Source organism: Falco biarmicus, chromosome 2, assembly GCF_023638135.1.
Source record: "Falco biarmicus isolate bFalBia1 chromosome 2, bFalBia1.pri, whole genome shotgun sequence".
In the NCBI taxonomy this organism is placed as follows: domain Eukaryota; kingdom Metazoa; phylum Chordata; class Aves; order Falconiformes; family Falconidae; genus Falco; species Falco biarmicus.
Genome location: NC_079289.1, coordinates 109003974 through 109030983, shown reverse-complemented (window position 1 = coordinate 109030983; position 27010 = coordinate 109003974). Strand labels below are relative to the sequence as shown.

Sequence of the window (27010 nt, the reverse complement as noted above, 5' to 3'; positions counted from 1 at the left end):
GGAAAATGGGAAACAAAGGCACATTCAGTAACAACCCTTATAAATAAAGTTTACAGATTTAAGGGAATTCCAGTAAAACATATTTTCTGAAAACTTCTTGGGATTAATGCTCTTGTTTAGACTATTGTAAAGTAATGTTGTCATCACTTGTACAGCACATACAGGTGTGTGAGATTTTAACTATGCATGTCATATGGGGAAAAAATCTATACCTGTGGTCTTCAAAATATTTATATCCCTTGTGTACCTTTATAAAACAAAGCTAAAATGGGGGAGCTAGTATGAGACTGCAGCAAGGTTTGCCAGGCACATTTTACTTGCTGTGCAGTGAGGTATGGAAGAAACTCCCAGGCATGCTGCGAGAAACATATCAAGACACGACATCAAACCCTCTTCACTAGAGCCATAATTGCTGCAGATTGGCTGTAGCATATACGCTTGTTGAGAAGAGACAGGTATCACAGCATTTACTTTTCTATCTGTGTATCCTGGTGGTAGCAACTGTTTCCTGATTTTTTTTCCCCATGTTAAATAATCTTACACCCTCCCAATACAAACATCGATTTTAGAAGAAAGGTTCAGAACTTGTCTTGCAGTGATGTTGTTTTTCCTGGGGAAGACTATGCCTGGCTTATGTGATGTGTACGCAACAGGGAAGGAATACAGGTTCTTTCATTCACCCTCCACCCTATATACCAGTGCACAGATGGTTATCATCTTCATGAGAAAACAAACAAGGAAGTATCTTAGTTACTGTTCTTGGTGGAAAAGGCTCTGGTGTAACAACTAAGCTTGCTAAAATTACTCTTGAAATGTGGACATGTCATCAGGATGTTACAGAAAAAAAAATCATATTCCTGATGGCACCCATAAATGGGCTACCTGAGGCTGGATAGAGAAGGTGCCTTTCTTTTAGCATCAATATTGTGAAAGGAAAGACAGCTAACAACAGAAGATATGGTCAGGCTGCCAACACAAGCACTATGTTTATCATTCCTGCCGTACGTTTTGTCAGCATTTTTGCCAGCAGTTTGATTTCTGCAATTACAAAACAAGTCTAAACGCCTGAATAGGAGCATACTTAATGCAATGCAGGCTTGTAGATGTCACTGTAAAAATAAAACACACAGACAGCTGGCTTTATTCATCCTGTCTCCACTTCAAAAAGAAGCAGAGCAATTTCAAGGGGTAACATAAGAGGAGGAAGGGAAGGATGTCCCTACCACTGACCCACCCATCTCCCTTGCTTTTTATCACTGAGGAAGCAAAAAAGCTCTTTCAGCACTCTTTGCATCTGATATATGTTCTTAAAAAGGCTGAAGACCTGCAGGGATGAGATTGGTTTTCAAAAGGAGATGAAAAAAATATTCTCTGCATAAAAAGCCTTTGAAGGAATCCCCACCAGCTTATACTTCAAGGACTATAAAAATGCAGAAATATAATCCAAAATGCATTTTAAATGCATAAATATTTAAGTAAATTACATTGTATATATTTGTATGAAAAACAGCATATGTTAAGGAGCTTTTCACATGCTTTTTGTTAAATATATAAGGAGGTACCCAAACCATTTACTAATATTGTCTGACAAGGTTAAACTTAATCTTCATGCCTGCTAGAACTGGAAAAATACGAATGTACAGTAAGTTGACATTCTGAGGCAAGAAAGCTTTAGAAAGCTTTCTTTATGACTATCTCTAGTAGGCCACATTTTCCTACTGCAAATGAAAACTTTAATGTTGCCAGTCAAGACTCATTCCTTTTCTGATAAGCTGTTCCTCAAATATGAATGCAGATTAATTCTCTTTTAATAAGCATTAACACAGAACAGATAATCAGAATATAAAAATTCCATCAAATCTTCTGTCTACCTTTGGATGATTCTGTCAAATAATTTATCCTCATTTAACAGTTTCAGGAGTTGCACATAAAATGTGTGGCATTCCATAATTCTCTATCTATTTTTCATTTGGTTTTGTTTACTCAGTTTCATGAAATCTTTAATCCCAAGGAGCACTAATCACTAAATAAGCTTACCTACTCATAAGTGAAAATACATATTTATTTTGATTGCATGACTGATGGTCTAGACACTTGAAAACACCTGAGTATTCAGGTGAGTGGGTACTGGCACAACAATGAGTTTGAGGGCACAGGAAAGATAAGCAGATAAATGAAGTTTCTCTTATTTCTACAAATGGGTTCCATGCCTTTGCTGTATAAGTCCTTATATCAATATATGAAAAGAGAATTGTAACTTCCAGTCCAAAATAAACAAATTCCGTTCTGTCACTGTAATATGGGAATGAAATAATTTATCTGTTATATGAGAAGTGGTCAGATATTTCTTCTGTGTGATCTATCTTTTCTTATACCATGTAGAAACTTACAGTGTGTGTTTATATCCAGGCAATCTGAGTAGAGGGTAAGCATAAAAAAAAATACCAAAACAATGCAGCAGTACTTTAGCTTTCACAGAAACTCACAGAAGTAAGACCAGTCCATCCTTTATTTCATAGAACAGATGACCGAAAAGGGGCAACATTTGTATTTAGTGCCTCTGTGCCAGATTTGCGTTTGCTGATAGTATGTCACGGTCTTGAAAAAGTATACTTCTTGTAGAGCTGCAGATGATGACACTACCACTTACCAGTAGTAATCTAACTAACATAGTTGAAAATCATATATTTCGTAGTACTGGTATTACTGCGAATCAGTGCCTGGGGAGTCATGATGGGGGAAAGGGAAATGGAGGAACAGGGGTGTACAGAATTGTGGCTCAGTAACTTCTGAAATCAGTTCAACTGATAGCAAGTAAAAAGATTTAGCTATGATTTTCAACGTCACTTTATTTGTGACCATCTGAGCAATTGATCAGTGCTTATGAAAATGTTCACAAAGACAGAAAGCTTAACGAATTTAACTCGATCAATTATTCTTCTCTGGTACAAATCTTTACCAATTGCGTGTCATTTGCTGTTTGCTCTTGTGCACAGAGTGCTACAGTAGTTTAGTCACACAGCAGAAATTATACCTCTTAGGTGCCTAATAAAAAAATACAAATAACAAATAGTTCCAGTGAATGACCCATAAGCTGAAAATTACCCAAAAAGAACATTTTTAGCAAGTAATTATATAACTGCAGAATCCAGACTTTTAGATTATTTTTAGTTTTTTAAGTTCTACACATATACAAGTACAACTGAAGAAAACCAAAACAAAACAAATTTAATCAGAAATAACTGAAAAAAATACGTTTTTGTTTTGTGTCTGAAATAGACTAAGTATATGAATGTTCCACTAATACATTCAATTCTCTTTCTACACAGTCAAATCTGCACATTCCGAAACTTTCTGAAGGAAGAATTTAAAGCAGGTATCTAAACAAAAAGTATGCACCTTCTAAAATCTGAGTATACTAGGAAAAATTCATCTTTAGTAAAACTTTATTGACAGCTGTATCTGATGGGATTCTGAAAGCTACATACCACTGTCTAAACATTTAGATCTGAAACGAAACTGTTTATGAATCACAACTTTAAAGGGAACAAACTCACATAACCGGAATGCTGCCGTGGATGGCTGTATGCTTTTTAGGAAAGACAGGCCACCAAGAAGAGGTGGTGGAGTTGTTCTTTATGCAAGGGAGCAACTGGAACGGATTGAGCTCTCCCTGGGGGTGGATGCAGAATGAGTTGAGAGCTTATGGGTAAAGATTAAGGGGCAGGCCAACATGGGGGACACTGTTGTGGGTGTCTGCTACAGGCCACCTGATCAGGGACAAGCCTTCTACAGACTTAAGGGCAAGTGTCAGGAGCATGGGGCCACGCTCTTGTCAGTGGCGCCCAGTGAAAGTACATGGGGCAATGGGTACAAGCTGCAACACAAGAAATTCCATCTGAATATGAGGAAAAATGTTTTTACTCTGAGGGTGACAAAGCCCTGGTACAGGCTGCCCAGGGAGGCTGTGGAGGGTCCTCTGGAGACATTCAGAACCTGCCTGGACGTGACTCTGTACAACCTGCTGTAGGTGACCTTGCTTCAGCAGGGGGTGGACTAGATGATCTCCAGAGGTCCCTTCCAACCCTGAATGTTCTGTGATTCTGTGAACATGTGGTTGTGAGTGTCACCAAACCTCCAAAAGCGTAGGTATGTTTGTCGAAGAGATGTTACCAATGGCAAACTCAAATATTAGAAAACTAACAATATTTCTTAGGGAACTCTGGGTATAAAGACAAAAAAGAACTTAAGAACCAAATTTTAAAAAAAACAAAACTAATTATGTATTTTTTGGATTTGACTACTGGATGCCTTAGGTTCTCAGTGCCTCCAGAAATTATTATAGGCCAGGAAACAGCAGTTATAGTTCTATAAAGTCCGTGAGGTGTCAAAACTATTTTTAAAAAAGTAAATTTTTGGCAGTGCCTCTGACATAGCCTAGTCGCCCAGCACATGTGGATCAACTGCACTGAATCATGCACAGTCACCGTGGCTCCAGCACAGCCCTGTGTCGTGCCAATGTACGCTACAAAGGCAATGGAAAAATTCACTACAGTTACAGACAGCTGACCGTGGCATAGGCATAGGAACCAAATGCAAAGACGCACTACTTCATTTTGGAAAAAAAAAAAAAAAAAAAAAAAAAAAAAAAGACCTGTTTTGCCTCAAAGAAAAGCAAGTAAAGCATTTAGGGTAGGATGTATTGTGCCACAACTGAGACAAACTGAACAAACCTGCCCAGAAGCCAGAAGAGCAATTTCTGAGCCCCCAGAGCTTCTTCATGAGGTGACTTCTCCCTCACAATGTCACAGGGCCCTGGGGCAGACACCACCTTCGCTCATCTGCTCTTTCCGGCTAAACTGAACACTCAAGCTGTGGCTGAAGGCAAGCAAGAGTGAGAAAGCACCAAGCGGAGCCTGAGGACCAGTTCAGCAGTAGGAAGACTGGCTCTATCACATGGGTGGCCAAGGGGACACGAGAAGAGCGAGCTTTGGTTAGTGCAACTGAGGGGCCAAGCTACACACAGAAAACTTCTCTGCTGGAAAATGCTGAGATTTATCAGCCTTTTACACTGTAACACTGAGGTATAATTAATTTTGAGGGTTTGAATTTCGAGCTTAGTTATGAGAGCAGAAGCTAATTATTTGTATTAATTATTACTATTAATTGTATACTCTATTTTTTTCTGGCTATCCATATGTTAACTAAGCTGTTTGCAACCTGCTGTTTCAGCCACAGTTCATTTATTCTTTACATATTTTTAATCATCCTTACGATAATGGTCTACCGTATGCTATGTTTATTAAAGATACAAAAACTAGGATACCAGCTTTGAATTGTGTAGGCAGAAAAAAAGCAAATTTTTGAACTTCAAAAACACTATAAAGGCAATGCATGCATAGGTTAATCACTGAATTGCTTGAAGATCTGAACACCTCATGGTAAGGCCAATGTATATACAACTAACAGCTAAAGTGGAAGAAAGTTGCATTTCTCCAGTTATATCTTAAAAAATGTTTGAGATACTTTTTTTGAGCTTTAAAATCAGAATTCAGTTACATAGGGACTAATGCTTGTTTATGTTAAGTTAGTTCAAGCATCTTGCCCTGCAAATTAGTTTCGTAACTGCATTATTTTGAGGAGTTAGATGAGTAAGAAGTATGCAGAATTATAATGACAGAGACATTAATGGAGATACATTTTCTGTTCCCATGGAATCACTAGGAGAATGAATGCTACGTTTTTATCGTAGATAGGCAACAGAGGTATTTCTCCTTATATTTTAATTCTGCATATCTCACATGTTCACAAACACTTATATAGCTAATGTTTGCAATGATGTGTTGGTGAGGTAAGAGACAGACTAATGGACAGTACCTGCAGGGGTGAAGGTGAAGGACTGAACTGCAAAACAAGAAAGCAAACACATTGTGAGTTACACACCCTGATAATAAGCACCGATTGCAGGGCACGAGTTTCCTCTGGAATTTACTCAGTTGTGGTTGAATATCATAAACAGGACATTAACAGTTGAGCTTAAAGCACTAACCAGCCAGCAGCCAATGAGAAATGATGGTTGGAAAGGTGAGCAGTGAATTTTGACAGTCACATTTGAAGTTTTTCTGTGTGGACATGCTGTTCTCTGATTTGTAAACAGGATGAAATCTGAAGCATGATCTGCTATCAACTTTCCTTGCTGAAAGCATACACTATTTCATAATTCTGATGATGGCAATTGTGTGTCATGATGCAATGTTCACATCACACTTAGATGCAGCAAACATCACGAGAAGGAATGAGTTGCAGGAGACACACTGTTTATAATGACTATTATAATTATTTACAGCTACGCATTTTAAAGTATAAAAGACTTTGCTCTTAATCTCTCCCTGCCCCACCCCCAACATGCAAACTCACATACAGGACTAATAATTCTGCTTCTTAAAAAAAGAGTAAACTTAGCTTGTGTCCAAAATTTTATGTATAAGACTGTTTCCTAAGAGGAATAACAGGAAAACAGCTGTCTCTTAATATGACAAATCTTGGGATCTAGACTGATATTTCATATAAACACATGTGTAGGTGTGTGTGATATATATGAGTTTCTCAATTAACACCACCCCACCCCTCAAAGAGTAGAAAGCCATTGCTGTTAAGGGAAAGAAAAAACACTTCTACAAAAAGCTTAACCTATGAATGATACAGGCCACGTGGTGATGCAAGGTGAGGTTCCACAGAAACCTGTCAGTCCAAGAGCCACTGAAAGGGTCTCTCCTCCCTCTGCTTCCACTGCTCATCTGATTTCTTCTTGGGCTGCTCAGTTTCACTAAGCCAGTGAAAAACTAATCCAGGAAGGATTGAAAAACAGCATAGAATAGTTTCCTTCTGGTTTGGTGAGCCCAGTCAGGACACTGAGGAGTCTGATGATGGCTAATGCCAAGAGAAGGGGGCACAGGACTCTTTGGCTATGAGCAGGGAATGAACGCTGAACGAATTTGGTTTTGGCAAGTTATTAGAGATGCTCAGCCACCTAGGGAACCTGTGTCCTTGGGTTCACACGTGATAACTTGTAAATAGAAGAGTGCTAAGTGTAAGTTTAGGGTGATATAATGTTTACGTTCAATATGCTGCGTCCACAACTGTGCAAATCTCACTCAAAAAAGAAATGTTTTCTCTTTTTAAATGTTAATAAGCTCTACAAGACAACCTGCCCCAATATTTGAAGAAAAGCTTTTCTATGTAAAATTAGGTTTCAGAGTGCCCCATTTTATGGTAATTCATCTGACTTCCTAAAAATCCATCAGAATCTTGAAGCACAGAATAATACACAGAACAAACAGGTTGAGGGAGGAAGAAAATATTTTCATTTGGCAACTGTATTTATTTTTGCAAATGTAGTTTTAAAAACCTAATTTGTAACTGGAGCAACACATTTAGTGAAAGAGGGATCACACTGTGAGGGAATTCCAAGGTGTTCTACCACCAAGATGGAATATTTTATGGCTTCTGCCACAGGTAAAATTTGACCACGCTTCTCTAATACATCACACGCTTCTCCAGCTGTAGATACAGATTCACTAATTAAGCACCTCTGTTCATTTCCCATGCACATGGCTTCGAAGACATGGAAATGCATGGGAATGAAGAAAATGACCAAATACTCTTTCTAACCTTCCTTGTAAGGGTCTAGACTAAATTCACATTTGAGCACATAAATGGAACTGGACCACTAACAGAGTGCCTTCTGAGCAAGGAGCAAGAGGTTATGGTTAATCCTCTTTGCACTTTTTAATGCTAGATGTGCTGGAGATGTGAAAACAAAGACTGTCTTATGATAATGATGAAATGTGGTACTGAGCAATGCATTTAAAGCTTCTCATACACCAGCATTTTCACAGCATACATTTAAAACAAGCATACAAAATTCACCCAGGCCACCTTTGCTGTTAAGTTCAACATGGGTTTTAAGTAGGTTTAACAGGACCTGTTCTCTTCATGATAGAAACTGATGAGATAGTAACAAATAGTTCCTGCTCTTACCAGCGTAATTGCTGAGTCCCTTCCTCTTCTTTCTGCGCCAGTACAGCCAGATGCTGAAACCCATCAGAATTACCCAACACGCACCACCAATGCCAGCTATAAAGGCAGGCTGTTTGACCACATCAGTGATTTGCTCAGTTATGCTGTTATTATTTTCAGTGATGACAACTTCGTTACGACCTCCTGCAGAAAAGAAATTTGAGTGAATGTTATTACAGATTCTGTAATACAAACAGGAACCAAGTACTGCAAATGAAAATAAAAAAAACCCCAAAAAACCACAAATGGTAATACACCTCAAAAGAATTATCTACAGTAGGAAAGCTGTAATGAGTACCAATGCACACCTGAAAACAAATGCTTCTAGAAAGTAAATCCATAATCCATTGTGATTTTGCAAACATATATTTGAAAAGATATCTCTTTAGCACTCTCCCAAGTAATCTAACTGATGATAGTCCAGAGCTTTTTTTTTAAACAATACACGTTTGTTGGTTTGTTTTTATATAAGTATAGACAGAACACAGTGATGAGAAAATGGATCCCAGGAAACCAATTAAGAAATAAATAAGTCAAGCAATCAATAAATAGCTTTTTCCAAATGAGAATTCCACATACAAAATATACCACAAATCAAAAGACAGTTCTTTCTCTCATTGTTGTCAGCATGCCAAAAATTCTTACTTAACTCATTTGTCTTTGGAGCATGCTAGAATTTCCAAACTTAAAGTAAAAAATAAAAATTAAAATATGTATCTTTTCAGATGTGGCAAAGATGCATTTTCCAGCTATTATTTCAAGGGGAAAACAATCCTCATTGCAACAGCTTTGACACAAAGCAGAAAATCATGTAATTAACTGTAAGTTCTAAACAATCACAGCAACAGATACTGCTTTTTTCACCTAGACTATGCATGAAAAATTCTTAACATCAACCTGTAAGCAATAATTATGAAGAGGAATACCAATTAAAGTGACATGAATCAAAAATTACTATATAGGATCTTAAATTGTATATATTACATTAGAAAATTGTAAATTTCAGTAGATGCTCCCATTGGATTTTCCCACTCTTTCTCTAAAAAGGAACTTTTCTAAAAGGAAAGCTTGATGGCTGGCTTGAAAATGAACATTCAAAAAAATGTGAATGGAAATTCAGGAAATGCTAAAGCATATAGCTCTAGGGCCAGCACTTTTCTACTTCAAACCTTCCCTTGTCAAAAATGGTTAGTTTTAAAATTAGAAAATGCCAAACTTTTTTTCTGCAAAAAAATATGAATAGTGATTATATGTACTTTTGATATAAACTGCCCACATCTGCAGTTTTGAAGTTGGTGAAGGAATTATCCATCATTTCTGGTGAAAGCATTTATGTAGCTCAATCCTGGAAATGTTTATGCAGTGTTATCAGATGCCTGTATGCATGCTGAAGAGCTGCAAGAGTAGTGAGACTCTACTGAGACAAAAAAAGATGCAAACACTCTGATTCTCAATTAGGAGAGTCTATCGCACACATATAAAGGTAGTAGAATATGGCAATAAAACACTGAAATGGTAATTCAGAGGAAATTATTAAAAATATTGTAGCATTATGCCTTGCTGTGAAAACGCACACATTCTTCTTCTAGAATTCAGCAACAGCTAAATTTACCACTGGCTTCCTTCAACAGAGCAGCCCCGGTGTCAGCACACTGGCTTCAGCCTAAAGCAAACAAACAAGGTCGTTGGCCAAAGCAGATGTGAGAAGCCTGACACCTCCGGTTCTATTTGCACGGACACCTCTTTGCAGGAGACCGAGAGTTGACACCAGTTGAGTTGCGAGTTGCGAGCGAGGATCCCTCCCAGAGGGCCCACTGGGCTGAGCGTGCCCTGCCTGCCCCAGCCTGCCCCACCACCAGTTCTGCCCCAGTTCTGCCCCAGTGCTGCCCAGTGCTGCCCCAGCCGAGACGCAGCTTCAGGCCCTCAGCTGGGCTCCGACCTGCACCGAGCTACTCAGGAAGAAATGCGATGCACTGCATCACATTGTTATCGCACTGTTAATGATCTTGGTGATTTTATTAAGCTTTCTCTCTTTCAGCACCATGTCAATATTTAGTAATGATGACTGTCTGCTTTTGCAAACAGACTTGTTGAGGCTGTGCTGGAGCTTGGCTTGCTTTCATTCGTTCTGTGCAAGATACAAAACAGGCCTCCCGCAAACAAAATAGGTCCCACAGAAGGAAGCTGACAGACTACAACTGCTAATATATAAAAAGGCAGTACACCAGTACCGGTATCATGTACCAGTCTACACTGGCCATGCTGGTAAGCTTTACTAACGTCGGAGCCTGGCAGCTGCAGCCATCCTTTCCTGTACTTTTCTATTTTGTGTTGCCACTGCCAAAGCCCAATGGTTTCCAGCCCTGATGCAGTAAGTGAGAATAAAACTCAGTGAGCACCTGTGACAAGAAAAAGAAGGGAGGCAGCGGTGGCTCTTTCATTGGATTTTCCCCTTTTTTTCTGCCCACGGAACCAATCCCAGTGCTGAAAGAGGAAGTGCTGAGAGTAAAATTAATAGAAAAAGGCACTCTATGGCATGCTTTTCCAGGAACACAATTGATTTTCCAGTAGAAATCAGCATGGGAGTTGATGTTGCTCTAATTGCCATTAACTTTCAGTTAATTTCTGTGCCCTTTGGAGGAGAGGTAAAAGCAGCGGTGTGGTGAGCAAACAGGTAACATCACTGCTGCCATGGAGAAAAGTGGGCATGGAAGTGCTTCAGAGACACCAGCTTCGGGAGCGGACACTCCTGGGCTCAAGAAAAGATCAACTGCTTCCTGCTAAGCATCCAAAAAGTCTGAAGATTGTATTTTCTTCTCTGAGGTCAGAAACCAGTCTCCAGAGAACGGAGGACGTGAGAGCAAACTGCAGAGCACCTGGGGAGAGCTTTCAGTGGATTTTATGCTCTCCCTCTGTTCTAGGGGAAGGTGCAATCTGTTTCCAAATTACCTTTTAAAGTTTGCAGCCTGGATGTTTGCCCTTACTCATCACTGCCCAACAATTACAACTGCAAAAGTAATAATTTCTTTAAATGTCAAAATAGCATATGCTTTTGAATTCGATGATTGAAAAAAAACTGGATACAGATGAATGTTAACTACTGACATTTAATAAAATTAATATAATCATTGGGGTCTGGGGAAACAAACAGCATTAGTTTTGTATTTCTTTATATAATATTTAAGCAGAAGTAATAAATATGTCATCCAAGGTACCAGTGTACTATTTCATATACTGCAGGTGTTTCTGTAACAATGCTGTCAGTTCAACTAATTAGAACATAGACAAGGGAAGCGTGCGACCTGTAACGGTCCATTGTTCCTGAAGACAAAAACATAATGAAATATAATGTCTTCCTCCCATTGGAGAGTAATGAAGAACAAAACTAATTTGTTGGACCAAAAATTAATTAGACACATCAGATTCGATTGTACCTATTACTGTGAAAGTTTGCAGCTGTTCCTCATATTATTATGCCAATGATGGAATGTAAGAGTGAACAGGCCAACTGATGAAGAGAAATAATAGCTATACCATTAACCAACATTGCTGTTATCTCCAATTTTATTTCTGGTTTTCCAGGTGAAATTTTTTAGCATATCAATAATGATCATAAAAATTTCATTCACAATTCTCTTTGAGTCTTCCATAATTTTTTTCAGTGTCCTGCCTGAAGTATGGGCACAGGATTCCTGTAACAGTGATACAATTTCTAACTGAAATCTTCCTCCTGCTCTACATTCTCCTGGTTTCACTTTCTGGATTGCCATGGGTCTGCTATCTAGAATTGGTGTGGGAAGTCAGCAGTTGATTATCCACCATGAAAATCAGTTATTTTCAGGAAAAAACCCCACCCTTCTTAACAGAAGAACACATCCTATATTTAGGAATAACAACTTTTATACTCTGGACTCTGTATTTCATGACAATGAAAGTCATACTGGTTAGCAACATGGCTTAACTCTTCTGCATCACTGATGTGCTCTCTCCACAATCCACAATTTCTGCAGTTGTTCATTCTGTTTGCAAGGTGTTAAATAGTATAGCTAAGCACCAGGCCATATAGGACTCCATTATAATAACATCACTCAATATTTTTTTCCCATTCATGACAATGTTTTGAGGTTTATTCATCAGTTCATTTTAATCCATGTAAGTACTTTTTTTAAATTTACCTAAAAATTGGTTTTCTTATGGTCTTGATTCTCAGTCAAACACCGAGTGGTACCAACTCAAATTTTCCTGAAATGGTATTAATTGAACACTGTTGCCTTTATGAAGAAAATTTATAGTCTGATAAATAACTGCCAGCAATTCATAAGCAATAGGAAAATGGGACCTAAAGAAAAGGGAGATTCAGACCATACAAGTAATAACCACATCCAGCTTTGGGCTTCCAAAAATGAAAACAGAAATGAGAACAGAAATGTAATCCAAACAGAAAAGACTCCTTCACTTTTCATGCAAAGGACTTAAATGTGCAAGGATGCCACCAGACAAACTTGTTGAAGCAGACATCCTGGGGTCATTTAAAGGAACAAATAAATATCACTGTAAGTCTAACAATGTAAAGCTAAGTCTCCAAATGCCAAATAACGTTTTTCTTTCTTTCCTACTTTATTTGCATCCTAACATCCTTCTCCTCCTTCCTGCAACAATACAGATCTTGCCACATTTAACTCTTGATTATACCAGTCACTTTTGTAAGACAAAAGTCAGGATGAAGGGCTGTACCTAGATGCAGAGCTGAGCGGTCTGGGAATCATCCAGAAAAGCACTTTGGCGCAAGTTTAACCCACAGCATGTTAAGTGACACAAGGCTACTCACGTGCTTAAAATGCAACACACTTAAGTGTTTTGCTGGAACAAGCCCAGTGGGTATACTGCCTAGCTAGATGGACTTCCTAGCAAAACAAGAAAAAGAAGTCCTGCTCAAAGCAAATACAAAGACAGACTAGTCTTACAACACCAGTTATTTATACAGAGGACCAAAATTCAGGCCTATTAGATGACAGCTTTCTTGCATCTTCAAAAATCAATTTTTTGCTTTTAGTTCTAGAAAACTTTTTTTCCCCCTCTTTGGTTTCTGTTGCTGCCTTTTTCAAAAACCAGTGCTACTTTCACCTCCACTCTTATATTTCTTTCTCCAGTGACAATATAGTCAAAGCTGACATGCCCCAATTTGTTTTGATGAATAGGGAACCTCAATATAATTAAATATTTAACCAATGTTTAGGAGATGGCCTTTTCTAAAGGTCTACACATAATAGAATGGTCTGTGTTTGGGTCATTGTGTTGACAACATTTTCTAGAAAGAAAACATTTAATAACATCAGAAGACCCACAAAAAAACAAAAGCCCATTTAAGCCATAACTAAATTAGGTCACACAGATGAATCAACAAAATTCCTGTATTACATACTCAAAAGAGCTGCTGCTCTGCACAGCTCATTTAAGTTTTGCTAAATATAGTTACTTCTCCTACTCTTACCCTTTCCATATTGTTCCAGGCTTTATAGTTTATACTTGAGAAGAATTTCAGAAGAAACATATTCTGTGTTTCCCTCAGGTCAGGAAATTAATTCAGCATGGAAACCACTACTAAGAAACAGTCATTTCAGAGACAGAGATGATAGTACTGCCTTTGCCCTCTATTTGGACTTAAGTCTTTGACAGATGAAGCTCGTTTGCTTGGGATACCTGAGAAACACTGACTTCTAATGTTCAGAAAACCAACTGTAAATAGTGCCTTAGGCACCAACGGTCTGAGTTAGGCAATATTACAGGAATCTGAACAGAAGGAAAAGGGAACTTGAGCTGTTAGTTCCATAAATCCATCAACCTCCACAAGTGGTAAATTATTTTTTTTTTTTAAATTAGTTTCACTAGCTAATCTGCATTTTCACAAATGTCTGTGGAACAGATTTCCCTCCATTGGCTGTGAGAAGTCTGCACAAAGAGAAGACCAGTCGTCAGCAGGCAGTGATATGTTAAAGGCTGACTAACGAGCTCTATTCAAACCCTGTCTTTTGCTCCATGGATTTTTATGCTTCCAGAAGTGATTTATGAAAGCATTTCTGCAAGTCAAAACAGGCAAAACAAAACAACAAAACAGACAATCACTTACCAATTATTATGGGTTGTGGCTCACTTTTTACTCCCACACCTGCACTGGTGCTTGCAGCAACTTCCACGCGGTACTGAATACCTGGATATAGGCCACCTATTACTACAGACCGAATGGCTGCATCTACTGTTTTGTTGATATGAAATCGAGTCTCATTACCTAGGCACCAGATCTGGGACAAAAGTTGATGTGTTAAAAAATATGAAATTCTTCATACACATAAACAATTGCACATAGATACGACATATCAAGGTATTGCATGACAATCACTTATTCTGGACCTCCTAACAAGGTTACTTTCCAGGAGTAGCTGGAATTGGGATGATTTAGCTCAGCAAGCTATCCCAGATCAGCACAGGACCAAGGCAGCTGCAAAAACTGCTTGCAAATACCTCTCTGGACCCTACCTCTCCACAAAGTGCAAACTCTCTGGTTACACTTCTTAGAAGCACAGAACAGAATCATCCAAGTGCTAAAGAGGTGTTACACATTAATTGAAATCTTGTTCAGTAATATGATTATCACAAAACCTTTCCTAAAAAAAACGACACTTTTTTTCCATTCTTAATTTCTCACAGAAGAGCAAAAGGACACCAAATAATATAAGCACCTCTTTAAAGTGCCAAAAAGAAACAATCTTCAAAATTATTTTCAACTTCCTTTTACTGCACAACAGGGATATGTGAAATTTCTGAAATGGAACAAGTACAAACTCACTCTTTACTGCTGCTTTTATGATTACTTACATTGTTCAGGAATCCAGATACTAGTTCCTGACTCATTTACTTTCTAATTAAACAGAAAAAACACTCTATAATATCAGTTGGCATTTTGTGATGAGAATGGTCTATAATTTCAGAGTGTTATATCTCTTGCTTGTACTCTCCCACAGGCTTTTCCCAAGAAGTTTCAAAACTAAGACCTTCAGTTAGTGTTATCTACATATACTGCTTCTGTATTATTAAAGAAAGCATTTACTACCATTCAGGAAAATCAATACGTAAAGATATCACATGTACACTACATAATCATAATAGTAGAATAAAGCACTGTTGGTGAAACCACTATCAGCAGCCAACTGACATGTCTAAGCAACAGCAATGTTCTCTTTACTCTTATTTTTGACCCTGCTCAATATTTTACCACACCTTATCTTTTTTTCTGTAAAACAATGAGAAAGACTGGGAAGACAAGAGAAACCCTTTTTCTCCTAAGCTTTAGTAGATCTTCTTTGCAGGCCAGAATCCATTAGGGTAAGAAACTATTGCATTCATTCTTTCACTCCTTGTCTGTCCTGGTCTTATGTTACAACAGCTATGAGATGCCCCTAATTAAAGTAATTTAATTCATAAACGAATTTACAGGCACTCTGATGCTTGAAGTAGAATCAATGGATCTACATTCAATTTGTTAGAAAATGTACTGTGAAACCTCAGCAGATATTTTATACTCAAGGAAGTATTAGACTTCACACTGCATTCACTGTAGCCAGCTCACTACTCAGCCAGCCACCTAATCTAACACAGAAGGGGTATAAATAGGTAGTGACTCCAGCTGTTTTTATAAACAGCCTAGAGGTCTGATCACTCACCTGGAACATGGCTTTTATCAGCCATCAGCCCACTTTATTTCTTATCTACATATTTTGTGGTTTAGGAGTGTGCTTTACTTATTTGCCTGTAAGCCCTTGATGGTTAATATTGACTTACACTGGAGTCAGTAGCAAGATTAATTAAGCCAAGAGATAATTATTAATTGATATGAAAATGAGATTAATAAAATATGGGATTAATAAATCTTGATACTGACTAAAAGCAAAACACAAGAAGTGCAATGCTAAGCATAAATATTTTGAGCATTTATGCATGCCTCTGACCAAGCGATAAGCTGGAAGAGGTTGAACCATTAGTTGATTTAAGAGTCAGGCACCTTTTCCCTTCTTGATTTGGTGTTCTCTCAAGATACAGCAAGGAAAAGAAAAGAAACTACGTCTTTGTGTGTGAAATAGGCTACATCCACCACTTCCACCTTTGGTGAGACTGTCAAGCAAGCTGCCGTGCTCTACTTCAATTAAACATTTCACGGTAGGTATGCAAGCCAGCCACTGCACAGTTATTTAACAAACAGGGTGTTCCATGGTCACAAGCCCGTGGCAACGGGGAACCTGGCCTGATCATTTCCTCCGTACTGCACTTTTTCCATGTTGTGAAAATAACTTGTGCAAAAGTGAGCTTAGAGGGCAATTATAGACAACAACAAAATTTAAGATGATATATAAAGCGTGGTTACTTTGAGTCACCATAGCAACAAAAAAGGAGAAAATACAATCGATGCAGGCGACTGTCATACAACTCTGGATACAGCAGTGGTGTTCACCCTGTTCCTTACAGCAAACAACCTAGCACTTTAAGTCGTGAATCTTGACAGAGATAGTACTCGGAAGAAGTCTTGTATTCTCCCACAGCCACAGTCCTTGACTTTGACCTTGAAGTGCTAGGATTAGCATTTTTGCGGGGGAAAGAAGAGGTATCTTTTCTGCCAAATTGAAGGCACTCTAAGACAGGGGCTTCACTGCCTGTCTTGAGAGTGCAGAAGCCCTCAACAAAAAAAAACACACCCTTTTTCTCATTCCACAGCAGGGAAAGGCAAGAAAGAGAAGCACTGTAAAGTAGCTGGCAATTACAGCACTCTTCCAGATCTTGCTCATGTTATTTTTGCTTTTAATATGAGTAGTACTGCTTTAAAAAAACCCCAAACACAGCCCCCCTCCCCCCCCCCATAAGCAGTCAGTGCTCTTTTTCCATATAATTATATGGGCAGCTATAAATGTGGTCAGAATCTAAATGCATAAACAGTGTTATTGTTCTGTAATTCAGGCAGGCTTTTCCCTCAAACACACAACCCTCCTATTAGACATCCTTTCTACCTTATACTCCTGGATGACTCCGTTTTGGTGATCTGGAGGGGGAGGATCCCAGGAGATGCTGATGCTTGTGCTGTTGTGGTTTCCAACTGTCAGGACAGTAACGGACTGAGGAGGAGCACTTGGAGCTACACCAATGAGAGGGAACAAACAGAAGCAAGATGTTAGTCCATTTGCTAGAGCACAGATTTTGCTGGAGCAGTGTGAGGGCAGGCAGACAGTGTACAAAGTTCACATTCCCTGCAGGCCCAGGTGTGCACATTTGGTTAGGCACTGACAATTTTGAAAAAGCTTTTCTCAAGAGAAGCACAGCACTGAATGACAATGTGGAGTTTGTGGCAATGGAGAATCAATACAAATCACTCCTCATATGTTCATATTTAGCATTTCTTAAGTTTGTATTGGAATTATTCTCACGTTTGCTTTTCTTTTCCATAATATGTTTGGATACCCATGGATATATCGACTAAGTCATAATGTCAGGCTGTTTCACCTGGCCTGAAAAGTGTTTTGATTCTTCTTTCCCCACATGGTCTAATAATAATGTGAGCAGCAGGCATTTAAGCATTTTGGTTTTTTCCTATTTGTTCTCCAGGAAGACATTAACTTTACAAGCTTAAATGTAAAACCTTGCAACTCCTAGGTAGAAAAGGGTTAAAGTGTTCAGGGCTTTACATCAAATGCCAGTGAACAGGGGAGGTGCTAAGTTAAGGTCTGAGATATACTTAATGTCCTCTTTTTCCTGAGGTAAATTGCTTTCTCTTCAGAAGAGTGCTGTGCAGTTCAACCATTCACAGCTGTTTGGCTGGCCACTGCGTATCAAGGCCAGATCTTTAAGCCAACTCCTTGCCAGCCCTGCTACGCAGGCTAGAAGTGTGGGGAAGGAAAAAAATAAAATAAAATTGTAGCTGCTAGTGATCAGAGCTATGCTGGCAAAGCCCCTCTTGCAGCTACGCCAGCAGCAGGGTGCTTTCCTTGGCTCAGGACATGTTTGGGAACTGGCACAGCAGCTCCACTACAGGGAAGTCCCCTCTGTGAGCATCTGCTGCATCCCCACGCGGGGGCCCTCCCACCATAGCTATCGCTGCCAGGGCACAGCACTGTGGCCTAGGGCTGCCTCAGTCACTTAAAATTTCTTGCAGCAGCCCCCTCTCCGCTCCCTTACTCCTAGGCAAGTGTTGAAACTCTACCGCAGTGGCTAGCTAAGTCACCAAAGTAGAGTGTATTATATTAAAGTGCAGTCCCTGTGGGAAAAAAAGAAAAAAAATATTGATAACAAGCTGCACTGAACTGGTCCTAGGATCCATCTAGTTCATTTATCCCAGTCCATCTATCCAGTCTTCAACAAAGCTAAGAGAAAGAGGCTCGGAAAGTGTGAACTAATAAAGTGAGCACATAGTGATACCTCTCTGTGACAATTTTCCAAATCAGCCTGTTGCTTAGACACTTTCTGTTCCAGGGTGATATCTTTGTGTTCAATAACTCATAACGGAATTTTTCTTCCACCTGTTGTCATCACCTTTGATGCAATCTTAAAACATTTAATGTGAAACATGGAAGATGATTTTGAAGACATAGAGTAGACCTTGTACCAGAACCCAAATATTTATCACTCACGTCTGCCCCAGCTTCAAATCTATACAGCCCTCTGGTTTTGGGCATCTCACGTCCTGTGTCATGGCTCTCTGACTCCTGTCCCCTGGTCTGGAGCATTCTGGTCCAGAAAGGACTCCACTGCTAAGCTCTATGGCCAAAGGACTTATCTCTAACAGATATTCCTGACTGCATAAACATCCTTGGACGATGTTTCTCTGCAAAGCGAAGAGTCACTGGCATCTTTGTATTAAAATCTGGCAGGTTTAAGACAACTAAACAGCCACAGCTATCAGGAGTAGTCAACTCCTGAGTCAATTCAGATTTCCCTTATTGTTCCCCGTGGCCTCTTTGAGACTGGCTATGTTCCCACTTCAGATGCTCCTCAGCACTTGACCTGGCACAGGCTCAAGGACCTGAGCTCAAATCCTTACCCCGATAACCCTGAGGAGTGGGAGTGGCCTGTTGCAGGATTCACACAACTTAAAACTACTTAAAACTAGGGTATCAGAGGTGGGAACAAGGGACTATACAAGGTTGCATCAGAAAAAAATATTTTAGAGGAAAAATGACACATGTATTACTGTCCTGTGAGGCTGCACAGTTTGCAACTACATTTTCAGTTCAGCTGCAAAGCAAACAGTACTTGGTAGAGTCCTTGTGACCTTGCAAGATGCAGAGAAACAGCACACGGGCAGGGAGAAATGCAGCTGTATTGTGGACAATTTGACTCTTAGCCAGCTCAAGTGAAGCACGGAAAGGTGGCCTTGGGCTACTCCTTGCAATTGTGCAAAGCATAAAATTGGGGAAGTTAATAGCTACATTGTGTATTTTATCGCAGTGAAACAATTTGCCACACAGCAAAAAAAAAACCCCAAAACCAACAAACCAACAAACCAACAAAAAAACAATGCATTTTAAGAGTCTTCAAGTTATTCAATAACAACAAAACCATGAATAAAAGTATGTGTGTGATAATAATTAGAAAAATATTTTACATGAAAATAATAATCATAAAATGGCAAAGCTTAACACTGTATAACTAATTTTTGGTTTTACGTAGAATGGAACAACTTGCTAAAATTTATTTACTTTCATCCTCAAACACAAAGAGCATTCAGAAATACAATTTCTTACATACACATACCTGAAAACAGGGAAAGAGAGAGAGAGAAAGGAGAGTAAACGCTAAAGAAATATAAAATTAATACCATTCTCTAATATTTTAATAAAAGGCATACTGTGTTCATTTGTCTTTGCATTTAAACTGCATAAATATTCTAGTTAATATTCTACCAGTGTGTGTTGGGGCAGGGGTTTAGAGGATATATGGTAAGTCTGAAGTAAAATTAAAATTGCAGCTGATGAACGCAGCTGAAAGTATCATTTTAAGAGCTGCACTAAGGCAAGAAGCAATTGACAGATCAGGGCTGATAAAAACTTACGAGACTTCCATTACCGACCCGTATTTTTTGGTGACAAACAATATAAGGAACAAATATTACTCCACAAAAGATTTAAAACAGTGGATGTAATTGAAAAAAAGATCATCTATCTTTCGAGCAAGTGTGAAAGAAATAGTGAAAATTATAAAATAAACTATTTTATTTGGCTCCTTTTTGTATGTGTATACACACACATGTGTATAACAGTTCTGCCTCCTCTTTCTGATAGAATCACACTGTAACCTGGCACCATGATATAAATTAAGCCACTAGTCTGACACTGCTGCAGTTATTAAATAGACTACACTGAAAAATAACATTTTTTAAACCATTTTCTCATTTCCCTTGCTGCTGGCTTATGGAGAACACCTTGCCTGCTTCTTGACAGGTCAATTATTCCAATGCTCAGCTTCTTACAGATATGAAAGAACCCAAATCGCTGCTCATCTTTTCCAGACACAGCCAAACAGAATTCCATTTGTTACCTTCACAAGGCCAAAGAGGCAGGAGATGGATGGATACTGAACTGTGACAAATGTCTGATCTAGAGGAAAAGTCTAACTGCAGCGAAATTGATTTTTGGAGGTAGACCTCAGCAGTAACATTGCATGTAAAATTCGATCCAGCAGAAAGCTGCCACTGACTTTTGGTTGTAGTTTGCCTTTATCAGGGTTATTTGTTTTGAAGTCACGAAAAACTCTCAACGTGCATATCACTCTTCTGAATTATCTTCTAGAAATAGTATAGCTGACATTTTCTAAAAGTCAAGTCTAAAAAAGATAATTTTCAAATTGGAATCACGAGTGACAAGGCAAGTGGGATACCTTTAAACAGACTGCCATCTTTCCTCACTGGGTGAAAAGCAAACCACTGTCATTAGACGTTTAGTTGATGTTACTTTTGAAATATATGAACACCAATATAATTACAAAGATAACGCGAGGAATTCAAGGGAATATTTCTAGAACTGCATCTACTGAGTGTCTTAATTTTCTCACGGAAGTACTTAACTATCAGCCAAGCAGTAGGAAGAATTATTTACAGGGGCTGATGTTTGCCTGCTGATACTACTACATGTTATAGGCTGATGGTTTTTTGAGAAATACTTGTAAACAGACTCTCTGAAGGTTATATTAACCTACAAAGCAGATCCTAGGCTGAGAGTTATACATATCTGTAGGAAAAATAAGGGGTTTTTTAAATCTTCACTATATGGAAAGTTATTCCACATGAATAAAGTGGCCTTTAAAGCAGGAAATTACCTGACAGGCTCTTCTGGGAGATGAGGTTTATAAAAGAAAATGTCATTCCTCAAGTATTTTATAGAAATAGACAGGAGGTACAAAACCTCCTCTTTTTCAGTGGTACTTAATTTACCTTTAGCAAGAGATAGTTAGATGAACTAAATAAACAACAAAAATCAATAAAAATTGGAGAAGGAAATCTGCTAGTGAGGGGATAAAATACTACGTTTTAACTCTAGAAATACAACTTCACCTGTAGAAAGATTTTTTTCAATTTTTTTTTCTTTAAAGCTTTTTTTCAGACTGATGCAAAGATATTTTTCACTGACTCATTTAAGCTTTACAGTCTGAACAAAGAAATGGGTACCATAAAGTCCCGAATTCTAAATCAGATTTGAACAATGCCTTCCTACATGCTCCTCTGCATGCTGCAGGACACCACATTTCCTCATCTATAATGTACAAATGGCAAGCAAGTTTTCTTACTTACTTGTTGGGCAATAGTCATAACAAATCAAAGAGAAAAGTGAGTAATAAGTGAGTCTGTTCTAGAATTAATAAGTACTTGGCAATCAGCACTAAATTAAACCTCAGGAGACCACTGATAAATGATTAAGATGCCTCTTCAATAGGAAGGAAAGAGTGCACTCAATACCCATGGAAATCATACGAGCATTTTGAAACTTCACCAGTATTTCTCTCCCCTGCTTTGAAAGAAATCAATGAAACAAAGATAAACCCTTATTGTTATGATCATCCTTCTACTTTTACAGGAGAGATTCTCCAGACAAAGGTTGCATTAGATAGGTAGAAAGACACGTTTCTTGTACATTTCTAAGAGAAGATTAAAAATTACTTACATCTCACCTCACTCCCTTTACTTTTCAATGAAAAAGCAGTCCTGGAATGCATATGTTTTAGCAAAACTATATACTGCATTACATGCTATAGATAAAAATGCTTGTGCATTTCAGTGGTGTGAACTTTTTAGTTTGTCTGTGCAAGTTTCACAGAGGCTTGAAAGTTACTTAAGGAATCCTGCCAAGGACTAAACAGGGCAGTTTCATGAGCAGTGTGCTAACAGAAGCAATAAAGCGGCATGCCCTTGAGACTGGAATTCCTTCACACTACTTAAATATCTGCTCTTCGCTAGTCCCCATTTCCCAACCAAACCGTTCATCTACATCGGTACCCATTCAGAAAGATGTGCTTAATACCAAACATTCACCTTTAAAAGGTTTCATTTATTGGTTTTATTTTCAAAGCGCAGACCGAAGTCTTTTATTGCAGCATCACTGCTTATAAAAGAACCGCTGAGTGCATACTTTTTGGAACAGCCAAAGCCACCCGTACATTAGAAAAACATAACAGCCAGAAGAATATAGGACTAGCCCAGTGCTTTCTCATGGAATACTTACAGCACAAAACTGAATATGATATTGAATTCTAATGCCAACCTTATATCTACCAAACAGAAATCATGTAGAAGAAATAGAGCTGAACAGACACATAATAACCAAAATGGTCACTCTTGATTTCACCTCCAGTGCTTGGTATGGAAGCCTGTTGCTTTTCTGACCATTTCACTAACCTTCCTCTGTGGTACGAGCAGACTTTGATTCACTGTCCATTCCTTGGAATTCATTGAAATAAGGGCGAACCTTAATTTCATAAGTGACCCCCTTTTTCAAGCTGACAAGGACAGCACTGCGCTCAGTTGGGACTTTGACTTCCAAATTCTGCCACACAGCTGGAGAAGGTAGGCCAGATGTTTGGCGATACATTACTCGGTAGCCCTGAATAAACTGGGATTGGCGGTCAACCTAGAAATGACAGTAAATAACATGTCAATAAACATATTAAAGTAATGAAACTGTATAAAAAGAAAACAAAACATTTCCCTGGAATACTTTTGTCCTCATGAAAAAGGGAAAAATAACAGCTGTTTAAAATGAATGTAAAAATCAAACTACCTGCTTGTAAGTCACGGTTGATTAACTGTCTACAGGTAACATTTTTCTCACATTACTTGTTATAGAACATTTCAGGCTATTTTACTTTTTTAGCATGACAAATACCACCTTAAATCATAAAACAAGGCCCCACCCTGCAACAGATCATGAAAAGAGAACTTTGGCATAATGCTTACTGCATGTAAACTTATTAAGCATGTCTTGGCTACTGATGTGCTGAAATGCAAGAAGGAAAGAAAAACATTTTTTTTTCCAGAAGTCTTTGAAGATACCCTACATGCTTTCAGTTAGTCCATTACTTGGCTCACAGCTCATCTTTTCATAAGATGCTCAGAAAAGTAAAATAAACATAGGACAGATGCAGAGGAAACAACTTCCAAGGAGATGTGCTGTTTCTTGCATTCACAGTCTAAGCCGTCTCATTGCATCCTGGGGTCATGATGCTCTCAGGCCATCAGATGGAGATGGAATGTTGTTTTTGGTTTATATGTTGCTAGGCAAGCACAATTCAAGATTGGACCATACATAGAAGCTTAATGATTCTAACTTATCATAGCTATAAATAGGATTTTTATTTGAAGGAAAAACTTAAAATGTGTTTTATCTTGGAGAGTTTGCATATATTTTGTCTCTTTGGGAGAAAAAAGGCACAAAACAATGATTCAAGCTATTATGATGTTTGCACAAATTTTGCCTGAAAAACAATCAAAACAATTTGATGGATAAAACCAAACCAAACCCAGCTGCTTCCGTAGCCATCAAATAAAGAGCCAAGGAAAGAGCAGCACAAATAACAAGATTACTCAACTAGCTGTTTGGTAAATCTCAGTGTTAAAACTAGGATTCAACAAGTAGAACTTCTTATCTGTTCTTGATAATTTGCTAGCTCAAAGATATTTCAGAATTAGAGATACATTTGTTTGATTTCTCTTAAAAATAAATGAATTTAAGGTTGAAAACAGAAACCAGGGTCTATTACGCTTCTCCTATAAACTTATTACAGTTTATTGAGGCATTCAGAGGGGACACAGATTCTTAGACATTAAAAGCAGGGCAAGCAAGAAGAAAGCTTTATTTATGAGAGCAAAGCAGAAATGTCTTTCATCAAAACTGTCACTGTTAAAAACCTTGCAACATATGTTACAACAACATTAAGCTTGCATTTTATAAACTTCTCTACATTCACTTTAAGTGAATTTATGCACTGAAAGAGGGATATAACTCACAATAATAGCTTGTTAATACCGAAAGAATCAAGCTGTGTTTTTAAGAAGAACATTAAGCAGCTGTTTCCAGATGAAGGGAGTCTGTAAATCAGAGTAAATTGTTTTTATCCATGTTTGACTTTGATTAACTAAATGTTTAACGGACATAAAGACTTTATGAACCTCATGTTTACTACAAAATTCAGCAAGAATAATGCTTTTGTGCACTTTGTAATACAGATTCCCAACCTAAATTACAATATAAGGCTATGATGTTTAATAATCACTGAGTTTGATTCCTGTCTAACTTCCAAGTTAGAAGCTATGCTGAAAGATGTCATAACTTTGGTAGAACTTTCCATTCTGTCTTTGCTGTAACTTTTAAGCTCTCCTGACTACTGCCTAGTGGAGAACATCTCAAAATTCAGAACTGACTACGCTGAACAGTAACACTGTGTTGCTACAAAACGGTATGGAAACTGTTTCCTCCATTTGTTATGTGGTAATTACGTGTCATGCCAACAGCAGGCCCCTAAAAATATGCTCGGCACTAAAGAACTGAATTCATCTGTGCTAAGTATCAAACAGCTCCGTAGGTCTAGTACACGTTCACACACAGGCAGAAACATGCACTGTGAATTGATTAAAGAATGTAATAATTTCTAGGTATTCTCCTCTCTCTCTCTTTTTTTTTTTTTTTTTTTTTTAAATGGTTGCCACTTCCTCATACAACGTACTTAGCATTATTACAGAGATCGCAGGAACTCTCTGTGCTGAACACTGGGATCAGAGATTATTCATAGTCTTCCTGTGACACTTAACTACTCTTGATTTTGCACAAGCAGCAGTGACACCCGCTCAACAGAGCTGCAACAGTTGTTGATCTAAAGATACTCTTTCTCTCTCAAAAGACAGAGGGCAGAATATGCAGATGTTCCTTTAAAAGACAGAAGAGAGCAATTACTGGGTAGGTTGTGCTCAGCACTGACCTAATGTTTTAAGGCTACCTGTGAGCATAATTGGTCCTGCATGCTCCTTCTCACCCTCTCTTATGATGAATACATCATGCGGGAGGTATCTGCAACACTGATGACAGCTCTCCATTTCTGCAGAGCAGGAAACTCATTTTCCCTGCATGTTCAAATCTGCATATACCACAGTTGAACATAAGACAGGTTCAATGGCTATTAGATCATTCAGTTAGGCTATTAGGTTGTTAAAAAGTCGTCAAGAAACTCATCATGCAGCTTATGTTGCAAATATAAACTTCTTTCAGGCTAATCTGCGCCCTAAAGACATTTTGCAATATGCTTTTGTAGTATGTAGTTTTCTAGCCCAAAATATCATCAGCAATACTCTACTCCCACATCAATACCCACTGCAATTCTCCATCTGGGCAGAATACCTTGCACACTCTGCTGATCCCACTAGTACAGACTAACAGTAATCTCTGGAAATTCTAACAGCACTAGCATTTATCTATCATACAGGAACAAGACAAAGGGTGACAATACAGTGAAAGAATGTCTAAAGGACTTGGCTATTGAAACTTCCAGTGAAGTACTTGAAATCAATGTCAAATTAAAAGACAGAGGTAAATAAATTATCCTTCCACCTGGTATCCTCCTAGAAAGTGGCCAGGATTTCAAAGCAACAATCGTTTTGCCATATTGAAGAACTGATTTTTATTCCTGCTTGTGCCATGGGGCTCCTTTATAATGCTGGGAAACTTTTTATGTTTGACCACTAACGAAACTCTCAGTTTAATGCCCAGTGAGGCTAGAAGTGCTGAAAAATAGTTCAGGTCAGCTAAAAAAGTGCTTGGAATTTACCATATGATGTTGCAATACAAAATATTTTGATAAAAGTAAAAATGAATCAGGCCCAGGGTTTAAAATGAACTATTTGATAACAGTGGGTATATCTGATTCCATAAGTCTCATCAGCAATAAAATCTCTGCACTCAGCTTTTTGTTTGTAAAGTTAGGGTAATGACAGATTTTTTATTATTGTGATGTTTAATTCAGTATTATTTGTGAAGCATCCAAATGTTATGGTTGAGACCATGACAGATAAGCAAGCACAAGACAAACTAATAATTTTTTATTCAATGCAAGTTTTCAATGGTATAATAAGACCTGGCAGCACACAGTGAATACAGAAGATTAAAAGAAATCTCTAAGAAGAAGAGATCTTATATGTGACCAGATAATTACAGCTACACTTTAACACCTGTGCAAAAGAAGAGTAGGTTTAGGTGACAGTGGAAACTGAACTTTTGACATTCCTCTTCTTTTTTTTTTTAACACTGACTTCGTAAGCCTGACCTTCCTTTAAAACAGACAAAATATGTGTGTGATTGTACACGTATTTTAAAATCACCACACAGTAGTGGAGAACTATTTCTGAAATTTTAAACTC

The 27010-nt window shown here is 38.2% G+C and overlaps 1 protein-coding gene across 11 annotated transcripts in view; it reads right to left on the bottom strand.

The window, feature by feature from the left end:
* ROBO2 (roundabout guidance receptor 2) overlaps nucleotides 1–27010 on the bottom strand; it is a 482707-nt gene that overhangs the window by 55997 nt on the left and 399700 nt on the right. For all 11 annotated transcript variants that reach the window (XM_056328409.1, XM_056328413.1, XM_056328411.1 and 8 more), the window contains 4 exons: nucleotides 23003–23234; nucleotides 17133–17257; nucleotides 14207–14378; nucleotides 8041–8223 (listed from right to left, as the gene is read on the bottom strand). In XM_056328409.1, coding sequence (XP_056184384.1) covers nucleotides 8041–8223; nucleotides 14207–14378; nucleotides 17133–17257; nucleotides 23003–23234 — 712 coding nt within the window. The remainder of the gene's footprint in view (nucleotides 1–8040; nucleotides 8224–14206; nucleotides 14379–17132; nucleotides 17258–23002; nucleotides 23235–27010) is intronic.